Genomic DNA, 12133 nt, shown 5'->3' with positions numbered 1-12133 from the left:
TGGCTTCAGTTTGTGGATGGACCGACGATATTCTGCAAAGCTGACACCCAGTTGCCATTTAGTCTCTCCAATGTAGATTTACAGTAAGATGTCTTACAACACCAGGTTAAAGACCAACAAGTGGTTGTTTTGAATCACTAGCTTTTCGGAGCACAGCTCCTTCATCAGGTGAGTCATTCACCTGATGAAACAGCTGCGCTCCGTAAGGTAATGATTTGAAACAAACCTGTTGGACTTTAACCTGGTGTTGTTGTAAGACTTCTTACTGTGCCCACCCTAGGCCAATGCTGGCATCTCCACATCACATTAGAACACATTGGGAGCAGCAAATGCAACAGGCCAGATTGAAGGATGTCTAATAGCAATGTGTACACATAATGACAGACACAAGCGATACTGCAACTGAATCGAGGAAATGCCAGAGAATTAACTGAAGCACCTTTTTGAAAAAATGTGTCTGCATACTGGAGAAACAGGCAAAGCCATTCCGGGGGATGTGGAAATCCAGGCTGTGTGCAGATTTGCTTTCACCCCTCCTTTCATACACATTAACGGTATTTCGGATCCAGACTATGTCGCAGCAAAAACAAACAGGGATGAAATATAATCAACACATCATTCTCAATTCTCTTCCATTATAATGACATTTGACTTTATTTAAAAGCAGACTGTGGTCAATCTCAACAAAGCACCCTGGGATATTTATTATCCAATGACTCTTTTGTTGGTCAGTCATGTTTGCAATTCAATGGTGTATATTTCAGAGTTATTCAATTCAAAATGAAGACAGATACAATAAATAAATATACTGATGTTAAGCATTGAATAACAAAACAAATATTGAGTAATGTTGGTTGAATTTCACTGGAGGAAGATAAGAATGATGCATTCATGATTGAAGAGAAAGCATTGCTCCATTAGATATTTGCTGAACAAATGCTTAAGTTGAACATAAGTACTATTTCTTATCGTCTTATAAGTTGAGACATCTGTTTTAAAGGAACAGTTGTCTTCTTGTTAGCAGTGACATGGCCTCTTGGCCGAACCATTAGAAGCTGAAGGAAGACAGTTCAGTTGAATGTGGCACAGGTGCATTGGTTGCCGCATTGCCAGCTGTTTCTGTAATGTAAGATGTGGGTTGGCCTTAGGGTAGGTGGGGTGATGTCGATTTGTCTTTTCTGTATGGGTTTTTCTGTAGGGGTCTGGTGGACGGGTTCGGGCAGGGGGGAAAACGGGGAGTTCGGGGAGCTGGTGCAGGGGAATGACAATGGGAGTTTCCCTAGAGGAGGCGGGGCCGGGCAGGGCGAAAGCGCGGGCTTTCTGCGGGTTTCCCACGCTGGGAGATGGTGGGGGCGGGGTCGGGGCTGAGAAGCGTGGGTCGTTGCTGGCTGTTTTCCCGCGCAAGAGCGGGGGGGGGGAGGAGGACCCATTGACGGGCACGATGGAGGAGGGGTAGTCCCCCGTGGGGAGGAGTTGGAGGTAGGGCGGGAGTCGCCGGGGTCAGCAGAAGTTAGCTGGCTCATGGGAGTACTATGGAGGGAAGGGCGCGGCTAGGAGGGGTCCTAGCCGGGGGGGGGGTACCGGGTTGCTGCTGAAACGGTCAGGAAGGAGCTGGAGGACGCAGGGGATGCTGGAGGGGGGAGTTGCCGCCATGGGAAACTGGCAGAGCGGGGGACGCTGGCCGGGGGTGGGCAAGGGATGGGGTATGGCTAATCGGCAGGGGAGGGGGGCAGGGAGCCCTCTGATCCATCTGATAACCTGGAATGTGAGGGGGCTGAATGGGCCGGTCAAACGGGCCCAGGTATTTGCGCACCTGAAGGGGCTGAAGGCGGATGTGGCCATGCTCCAGGAGACACACCTGAGAGTGGTGGACCAGGTTCGGCTGAGGAAGGGATGGGTGGGCCAAGTATTTCACTCAGGGCTGGATGAGAAGAGTAGGGGGGTGGCGATCCTGGTGGGGAAGAAGGTGTCGTTTGAGGCATTAAATGTGGTGGCTGACAGTGGCGGGAGATATGTGATGGTGAGTGGTAAGCTGCAGGGGGAGCGGGTGGTGTTGGTGAATGTTTACGCCCCAAATTGGGACAATGCGGGGTTTATGCGGCGTATGTTGGGCCGCATTCCGGACCTGGAGGTGGGGGGCCTGATCATGGGGGGGGACTTCAACACGGTACTGGATCCCCCATTGGATTGATCCAAGTCCCGGACGGGTAGGAGGCCGGCGGCGGCTAAGGTGTTGAGGGGATTTATGGACCAGATGGGGGGGGGGGTCCCTGGAGGCTTGCGAGGCCAAGGGCCAGGGAGTACTCGTTTTTCTCCCACGTACATAAGGCCTACTCGAGGATTGATTTTTTTGTCCTGAGCAGGGGGTTGGTTTCGAGGGTGGAGGATGTGGAATACTCCGCCATTGCCATTTCAGATCATGCCCCACACTGGGTGGACCTCGGGCTGGGGGAAGAGAGGGACCAACGTCCGCTCTGGCGCTTGGAGGTGGGGCTGCTGGCAGATGAGGAGATGACCGGGAGGGTTCGGGGGTGTATTGAGAGGTACCTTGAGGCCAATGACAACGGGGAGGTCCAAGTGGGGACGGTCTAGGAGGCATTGAAGGCGGTAATGAAGGGGGAATTGATCTCCATCCGAACCCATAGGGAGAGGGAGGAGCAGAGGGAGAGGGAGAGAGTGATAGGGGAGATGGTGCGGGTGGATAGGAGATATGCGGAGGCTCCAGAGGAGGGATTGCTGGGGGAGAGGCGTAGCCTTCAGGCCAGATTCGACCTATTGACTCCGCATGAACAGTGACCCAAGTGGGAATCAAATCCGGGACATTGATCCTGTGAAGCAACAGTGCTAACCACCTTGTCCAAATCATTAATATATGAAATGAAATGAAATGAAAATCGCTTATTGTCACGAGTAGGCTTCAATGAAGTTACTGTGAAAAGCCCCTAGTCGCCACATTCCGGCGCCTGTTCGGGGAGGCTGGTACGGGAATCGAACCGTGTTGCTGGCCTGCTTGGTCTGCTTTAAAAGCCAGCGATTTAGCCCAGTGAGCATAATGTGAACAGTTGGGGTCCTAACACACTAGTCACTGCCTGCCAATTGGAAAAATGCCCATTTATTTCAACACTTTGCTTCTTGTCTGCTAACCAGATTTCTATCCATTCCAAGATACTACCCGCAATACAATGCACTTTAACTTTACAAAAGGAATCTGCTTTGTGAGACCTTGACGAAAACCTTCTGAAAGTCAAAATAAACCATATCCACCAGTTCTTCTTGGTCAACTCTACCAGTTGCATCTTCAAAGAATTCTTGGAGATTTGCTAAACATGATTTTCCTTTTGTAAACCAATGCTAACTTTTTTTTGATTATACCACTGCTTTCCAAATGCTGTGCTATGAAATCCTTGATAATGACTCCAGCAACTTCGCTAGTACCAAGTTAGTTAGACTCACTGGTCTATAGCCCCAGTGTTCTTTCTATCTCACTTATATTAGCTTCCCTCCAATCTGTAGGAACCATTCCTGTGTCCAAACAATTTTGGAAAATGATCACCGATGGATCTACTATTTCTAGGGCCACTTCCTTAAGTACTCTGGCATGAAGATTATCTGGCCCTGGATATTTATCCACCTTCAATCCCGTTAATTTCCCCAAAACTATTTTTTCTACTCATATTAAGTAATATCCTCATATCTGCTCTGAGTGTGGGAAGGGATACACTCGGGCATCCTACGTGCTGATACACAAGCGACTTCACACTGGGGAGAGACCCTTCATTTCCTCTGAGGGAAGATTTTGACTAATTCATCTGAACTTCTGGCACACCAGAAAGCTCACACTGGGGAGAGGCCAATCAGTTGTAAGAAATTCATTCGGTCATCACTCCTCACTGCGCACCAACTTGTTCAAACTAATAATAGACCTTTTCAATGTTCTGACTGTGAAAAGAGCTTTAAAAGCAGATGTGAAATGCTGAATCCAAATGTCCACATATTGGGGAGAGGCCATTCACCGGCTCTGACTGTGGGAAGGGAGTTACCCATTCATTAACTTTCTAAGTCATCAGCGAGTTCTCACTGGGGGGGGTGATTGCTTACCTCATGTGAGAGTGGGAAGGGATTTGTTCAGTCAACAACTTGGTTAGACATCAGTGAGTTTCCAAGTTGCTGCAGTTTTGCTGTTATTGCTGCTGTTAATCACATCCATGTGAATTCTGACAGTTGCTGTTTGTTTCTGCTGATATTAATAATGGAAGTAAAGTTTAACATTCAGTTTCTATCTCAAATAATCAGCTTTCTTTTCAACCCATTTTGGTAGATTTTTGTCTTTCCCACCAGAACTCAGAAAGGACAATCTGGAGAGGATCATACATCAGGAACAGAACTTCAGGGTAGCACGGTGGTGTAGTGGTGAGCAACGCTGCCTCACAGTGCTGAGGACTCGGGTTCAATCCTGGCCCTGGGACATTGTCTGTGTGGACTTTACACATTCTCCCTGTACTTGCGTGGGTCTCACCTCCACAACCCAAAGATATGTCTGGTAGGTGAATTAGCAATGCTAAATTTCCCCTTAATTAGGAAAAATAGTTGGATACTTTAAATTTCTAAAAAAAGGAATGGAACTTGTGATGAATGGGTAATGTGCCTTTAAGATCATGCATGTAATGTCCCCTTAAGACCGGGTTTGGAACCTTGGGGCACTCCGCCTCTGGCTCCACCTCCCAGGGTTCCTGATAAAAGGTGATGTCCTGTGGGTGGCACTCAGTGAGCACTCATCTATCTGGCTGGTGAAGTTCTCTGTTTATTAAAGTCTTTGTTTTACGAGTACACTCTCTCGTGTCATAATTGAGGGTACATCAGAACTTCAGCCTGGACACAGTCCAGGAGCATGATGACCACCCACATATTGTCCCTGTTGGATAAAATCAAATACAGCATTTATTCTTCATCTAGTCATTGGACCTTTTCATTTTGTACTGTAATAATCTTTATTAGTGTCACAAGGCTTACATTAACACTGCAATGAAGTTACTGTGAAAATCCCCTAATCGCCACACTCCGGCACTTGTTCAGGTATACAGAGGGAGAATTCAGAACAACAAGCAGTCTTTCAGGACTTGTGGAAGGAAAAGGAGCACCCGGAGAAAACCCACGCAGACACGGGGAGAACGTGCAGACTCCGTACAGGCAGTGACCCAAGCTGGGAATCAAACCTGGGTCCCTGGTGCTGTGAAGCAACAGTGTTAACCACTGTGCTACCGTGCCATCCATGTTTATGCAGGTCCACATGGTAATACAGATATTGTGTTAACTTCTTCATTTCCACATGGTCAATTTAATATTTATTTCCTCCAACTAATCCAGAATATCACATGGAAATTCCCAATGAGCCTCTGGCTCCTACCTTTTTCAACAATGTTTTTAACATTACTCCATCTCCCATTGAGGAGTTTGAGTAACGGGTTCTCCCTGAAGGTGTTGTGGGCATCACCAATCTTCTCTACTTCCTGTAGCAGGGAGGATATTGAGATTTGTGGGAGGTTCTGGAGAAATCATGTCACTGGAGTATCCTAGTGTGCAGAACAATTGAATTAAGCTCTACCAGCTACTCCGTGTGCTTAGCTAAGCAGTGAATCCTTAATATCTGCTTAATACACTAGGCAATCGATCCTTCACCAGGGATGAGTGTCTGAGAAGGACCAAGTGGAAAACCGTCACGTTTCATCTCCACATCGCTTAGACATTGTTCTGACAGTACCACCTGTGCAATTGAGTTGAGAGAAATCCCAAAAAGCCAGCACAGACATGAATGGCCGAGTGACCAGCATATATAACGGGATGAATAATCTGCATCAGTGAATAGGGAGAAAACGAAAGAGAAGCCGATGATTCTGCAATTGAACCCAGAGTACTGTCAGGGGGATAGAAGCGTGGGAGAGTCGGAAAATTTGTAAAACCTCTGCTTATTTGCAGAGGAGAGCAAGTGTTTCAATCACTTTGAGGAATAACAGGGCGCCCATTCACAAAAAAGTGTGTTTTTTGGGGGGGAAAATTAGCAGATCTCAATTGCCTAACAAATTGGTTCAATGGCAAAGACCCAGCATTCCCCGCGGCTGTGAATGTGCCCGAGTCACAGCACAGAAGCCCAGTGCGCAGCCGCAGTGCGGGGCAGTATCTGGAGCATGCGCAGTGTCACTTTGCTCGGAGCCCTGCGACAGCGGGAGGGGCTTGTGCGGCCGGTGAGGCGGAGGGAGGAATGGAGCCGGGAGTCGGGGTGGGGAGGGAGCCGAGGCTTCATCAACACCCGGTGTAGGTCCCCGGGCCGGAACAAGAGTCTCCGGGTCCGGGGTTGTCGCACCGAGTCTCCTCGTAGGAACAGACCCAGGTTGTCAGCCGCCATCTTTGTCCATTGTGGAGCAAAGCGCATGCGCGGCTGTGAGGCGCCCCAGTTAGTGGGCGTGGCCTCAGGGTACCGGTGACCAGGAGAGAAAATCATTAATTTCATTCTCACTGCGCTTAAAATATGGTGATCAGCCCTGGGTTAGCAACCCCCATTGGCTGAAGGACGCATGTCTGGCAGCAGGATGAACATCAGAATTAGGTTCAGGAGGGGGCAATTCAGTAGCATCATAGCTGATCTTCACGCTACTTTCCTGCCATGTTCAATAAATCAGCTGCCCAACCCCTTGCCCCAGAACCCTTGTCTCCCGTCGAGATTAAAACTCTGTTTAAATCAGTCTTGTGTATATTCAGGGACACAGCCTCCAGTGCTCACTGGGAAAGATAATTCCAAACACTGACGGTCCTTAAGGAGAAGGAATTTTTCCTTAGTGTTAAATGGAAGGGCCCTTTTTCAAACTATGTTACCCAGTTCTGGATTCTTCCATTTGGGAAACGTCCTCCCAGCATCTATCCTGTCAAGTGCCCTCAGAATCCTTTTGTTTCAATCAGATTAGCTCTAAACTCCAGTGAGTACAGATCAAATCTGCTCAGCCTTCCCTCATGATACAAATCCCTTCATCCCAGGAGTCTGCTTAGGTAGTATCCTCTGATCTACTTCTGATGCATATATGTTCCTGTTTAGGTAATCCTGGGAGCAGGAGAGAATATTGTGAATTTCTATGCTGGACTGACAATGGTGGATGTTGTGGTCTCCTTTTTCAAGGGGTTAGAAGGCGAGAGTTTGCACACAGCAAACTCAAACCAAGAGAATGTCTCGTCTGAAATGCCAACCTTAACTGACACGACTTTTGTTAATTTATTTTTTCAGCAAGTGAGAAGATTTGAGGACCGCCAAACCTTTCTCTGATTCCAGTTCTTCTGATATATTTCCAGTTGCAGGCTCCAGGGGGAGATTTTAAATGTGAAAATTTATTGAAGGTGGCAGTATTATTGAACATTCATCTATAATTTAGAGTTTACTGTTGTGCTCTGCTTCCATGTCTCTGGGGCTGGTGTGGCTCCTTTACTGTGGCTCACAATCCATGTCCATCCATTGCTCTGTTTCAACTCTTCCCTCTCCAATCATCACTGTCATTATCTGACTTCCTCAGCCTCTAATAATGGGAGAATTGCGGCTGTTTTAAGTATTTTATTGTTATTTCTGTCACTGTGTTTAAATGAGGCTTTCATTGCTGCCCATCCCCCGGCTATTCACTGCTAATTTACCAGCTTTATCTTCCCAGGATTGTTTTTCTTGTGCTAATGTCGGTTTCGCTTCCACTGCAGAGCCTTTATTGACCATCAAATTCTGCTCCATTTTCCATTCTCCATTCATGTAATTAATTCTGCGCATCCAGAAATGTTAACTCTTTTTTTCCACAGTTCGTACCAGACCACTGAGTATTTCCAGTTCTTGCTCATTTCAGTTCCAATTTGCAGCAACAACAGTATTTGGTTTTAGTTTATTGCAGGCATTGCTCACAGCACAAATCTTGAAACAGAGATGGACCATTTAAGAACTGATTTATGTTGATTGCTGTTGGTGGGAAAGGTGCTCCCATTGCACATCCTCCTTTGGGGGTCGGCTTGGAGTGTGTTAGCAAATGCACTCCAAACCGATGGATAACAATGGAATGGATGAGAGTTTCAGGAGCAGATGAGCTGAGATGAGGGTGGATTCGGAGTTACTGGAGTGGAAATAGATTGTATGAGAGATGACATAAAATCGTAGTAACCATTCGGCCCATCGAGGAAGCACCGACCCTCCAAATGAGCACCCTCCCTTGGCCCATTCAGCTCTATACCCCATAACCTAATATCCAAATCCCTGGACACCAAAAGGCAATTTAACATGGCCATTCCACCTAACCTGCACATCTTTGCCTGTCAGAGGAAACCCATGCAGATATAGGGTGAACGTGCAAACTCCACACAGACCATAAGACATAGGAGCAGAATTAGTCAATTTGGCCCATTGAGTCTGCTCCCCCATTCAATCATGGCTGGCAGTTACCCAAGACCGGAATCGAAGCTGAGTTCCTGCCGCTTTGAGGCAGCAGTACTACTCCCTGTGCCACTGTGTTATGTGGTTGGGGTGAAACACAACATTGAGATTGTGAACAATCTGGTTATTCTTTAGAGAGTTGCTTAGGAGAGGAATGCAGTTAGTGGCTGGAGAGTGGAGTTTGTGGAGCTTTTTTTTGGACTACTTTCCCCAATATTTCAATGGGGAAATTTCTCTTCATCCAGTATTGGGTGTCAGACAAATCAGGATGTTGTGTTGCTGGGAGAGGATCCTGGAGTTGACAGTATTCACATACACATGATACTCAGGCCCTTCCAGGTAATCTGAGGATTTGGGATACTCTGTCAGAGTTCTGGTTATGATATTGTTATGGGCCAGGGTTTAGAAAATTCCAGATTATATCATGGAGTTCACCTGAACTGCAACTGTTTATTCATTTTGGTTATGATGAGCACAGGGGCTGCCTTTCAAGTGTTAGCACTTTTAATCAAAAACAAAGTTTATTCTACGAATTCAGTTAACATTTCTATAAACACACACAGCATTTTATCAACTGCAAACATAAATACCCCACACAGCTACAGTCCTCTCTATATATAACTCATAATAACTTCCCTTTCAACTGTTTCTATTTGATAACATCCAATAAAACCAGAAAACCCCTTTTTACCAAAACAGTAGGTTTTGAATTCTTCACAGAAAACAGCGACCACTTTTAAATTATCAAGTGACCTTTTAACACGCAGAGAGAGAGACCAAAGAAAAGTTATTTGTCTGAATCCAGCTTCCAACAGTGTAAACCGAAAGTAAAACCACAGCCAGCTTCCAGCTCAAAACGAATGTAAAAACCAGAGCCACAGCCCAGCTCCACCCACACAATGACATCACTGAAGCCATTTGATAATACACCCATTTCTTAAAGTGACATTACCATGAAGGGACACAACCATGAAAATATAGATATGAAAAATTACTCCCCCTTGCACCTACCTCTTTCTCTCTCCCATAGAGGGCAGAGTCTTGTGTCGGCCCAGCCGGGTGACAGGTTCTCTGCCCTGAAGGACATTAGTGAACCAGTTGCGTTTTTTTGACAATCCAGCAGTTTACATGGTCACTTTCTTTTATTGCCGGCCCTTCAAATTCGTTCAGCTCAATTTCACAACCTGTCTTTGTGTTTTTGTGGGTTCTCTCTCACTCCCTTTTTCTGTTTTTAAATCCATTTCACAGGGTATTAGAAGGGGAGGATTCTGAAACCAAACATTCACATCAGGATCTGATGGAGCTGCTCAGTTAACAAGAACTTCATTATCATTTTGATTTTGAAAGACTGTTGAAGGAAAAAGGGTTGTTCACAGTGGATGAAACCGTTCTCTGTGTGGACGAGGCTTCAGCTGATCATCTGGCTTCACGACCTACCAAAGTAGATACACTGAGGAGGAACCGTGGAAATCAGGAGACTGTGAGGAGCGATTCAGTTATTCATCTGAGCTGGAAACTCATCGATGCAGTCGCACCGGAGAGAGGCCGTTCACCTGCTCTGTGTGTTCAACAGGATTCAGTCCATCATCCAATCTGACAAATTCACACTGGGAAGATTGTTGAAATATTGCTCCGTAGTGGTACGGGTTTCATCCGGTCATCCCACCGTCTGATATATAAATAAATCCACACTCAGGAGTTATTATTTTACTTGTCCAGACTACAGGAAGAGCTATAAAGGTTCCAGGGAAGTGATATACATCCACGTGTTAACACTTACGAAAGACCGTTCACGTGCTCTCACTGTGGGGCTGGGTTCAGCCGATTATCTGATCTTAATGTTCTCCCCAGCGAGTTCACACTGAGGAGAAAGTTGTTCAGAGTCTTGGGAGAGACTAACTCAGACATCCCATCTCATGGAACACCAGCGAGTTCAGACTGAGGAGAGACCATTCATCTGCTCCGAGTGTGGGAAAGGATTCACTCAGTCATCCAACCTGCTGCAACACCAGCGAGTTCACACTGACAACAGACCTTTTAAATGTCCAGACTGTAGGAAATGCTTTAAACGTTCCGAGGCATTGATGTCCCATCAAAGTGTTCACACGGAGGAGAGACCATTCAGGTGCTCTCACTGTGATATGGGATTCAGACGATCATCTGAACTCCTGGTACACCAGAGAGTTCACACGGGGGAGAGACCGTACAGCTGCTCAGAGTGTGGGAAGAGATTCATTCAGTCTTCCCAATTCAAGGCACACAGGCTAGTTCACACTGGGGAGAGGCCATTCACCTGTACCGAGTGTGGGAAGGGATTCACTCGGTCATCCAACCTGCTGACACACCAGCAAGTTCACTCTGACGAGAGACCGTACAAATGCCCAGACTGCTCGAACTGCTATAAAAGTACCAGGGAACTGATGCGCCATCAGCATATTCACACTGACGAGAGACCGTTCAGATGCTCTCAATGTGGGACTGGGTTCAGGCGATCATCTCACCTCACTGTACACCAGCGAGTTCACACGGGAGAGAAGCCGTTCACCTGCACTAAATGTGGGAAGGGATTCACTCAGTCATCCAACCTGCTGACACACCTGAGAGTTCACAGTGGGGAGAGGCCGTTCACCTGCTCCAAGTGTGGGAAAGGATTCTCTCAGTCATCGATCCTTCTGCGACACCGGCGAGTTCATCAGTGATTGCAGGAGTTGGATTTTGTTGTTAATCACATCCAGGACTGAAGTATATTCATTGATAATAAACCCCAGTCCAGTTATAAGTGTTAATATTCTGCACTGAAGTCAAATAAAAAAGCGTTGACGCTTTGTGTTAAACACAGTGAATTTTGTGTTTTTAATATCCCTCAAACAAGCTCCTTCCTTTTGTTCCCCATTTCAATCAGCTGCTTTCCTCACTGCCGCTAACTGCCTCTAATGTTTCTCCTTGTTTGCGCCCTGAACTCGCATCATCCTCCAGTCGCTCTCCTATCTCCCATCAGTCGGTCACTGAGCTTGTCTTCTACATGAGGCCCACCTCCTATTCCCAATAAACCGCTGACCATTTAACTTCTCTATGTTAGCCCAGTTGAGATGGACCCACTCCTTTGCTGCGTCGTGATGGCTGGAGGACCAGCTACCAGCCAGGTCCTCCCAGCTCCAACCTCCATTTCCAATTGGCTGGAACTCCTGTCAATCACGGCCGGGCTTGGCTCTAACTTGCTCTGGTCTCCCGCTCTGCCCTTAATGTCGTGATGAACGGAATCAGTGAGGTCTGACTCTGGTGATGTCCATTAGGACTGGGCGGCTTTGAAATATTCAATTATATTGATCTTTTCCTGATTTCCTCAATGGCCACCCACCAGCGCCCCCCCCCCCCCCCCCCCCCCCCCCCAGATCTACTACCACTTTAGATGATGTCTTTCCCCAATTAAGGGCCAATTTAGTGTGGCCAATCCAACTACTTTACACATCTTTGGGTTGTGAGGGTGAAACCCACGTGGACACAGGGAGAATGTGCAAACTCCACACCGACAGTGACCCAGGGCCAGGATCGAACCCAGGTCCTCGGCACCGTGAGGCAGCAGTGCTAACCAATGTGGCACCATTTGAAATTGTGCTGAATGAATCTGATCATTTATGGGGCTGGCAGTGGGAAAAAGTGACCATGAAAACTGCTGGATTGTCACAA

The 12133-nt window shown here is 47.0% G+C and overlaps 1 protein-coding gene across 4 annotated transcripts; it reads left to right on the top strand.

The window, feature by feature from the left end:
* Window positions 1-6170: 6170 nt before the first annotated feature.
* LOC119952050 (zinc finger protein 239-like) lies at window positions 6171-11284 on the top strand. 4 transcript variants are annotated; one of them, XM_038775543.1, is made up of 3 exons: window positions 6171-6239; window positions 7271-7380; window positions 9695-11284. In XM_038775543.1, the coding sequence occupies exon 3, from the start codon at window positions 10363-10365 to the stop codon at window positions 11143-11145; it is 783 nt and encodes a 260-aa protein (XP_038631471.1). In that variant the 5' UTR covers window positions 6171-6239; window positions 7271-7380; window positions 9695-10362; the 3' UTR covers window positions 11146-11284. The 4 variants fall into 4 exon arrangements, with proteins under 4 accessions (XP_038631471.1, XP_038631475.1, XP_038631473.1 ...); XM_038775545.1 differs by lacking the exon at window positions 6171-6239 and adding an exon at window positions 6287-6385; XM_038775547.1 differs by lacking the exon at window positions 7271-7380 and having other exon boundaries at window positions 6221-6239.
* Window positions 11285-12133: the final 849 nt, after the last annotated feature.

Source organism: Scyliorhinus canicula, chromosome 17 (genome assembly GCF_902713615.1).
Source record: "Scyliorhinus canicula chromosome 17, sScyCan1.1, whole genome shotgun sequence".
Lineage (NCBI taxonomy): Eukaryota > Metazoa > Chordata > Chondrichthyes > Carcharhiniformes > Scyliorhinidae > Scyliorhinus > Scyliorhinus canicula.
Note: the sequence above shows the minus strand (reverse complement) of the source record. Positions and strands in the feature narration are given on the sequence as shown.

What these genes read in the sequence shown, in the direction of transcription:
- LOC119952050 (XM_038775543.1), top strand. Translation starts at nt 10,363, where the DNA reads ATGGAACACCAGCGAGTTCAGACTGAGGAGAGACCATTCATCTGCTCC.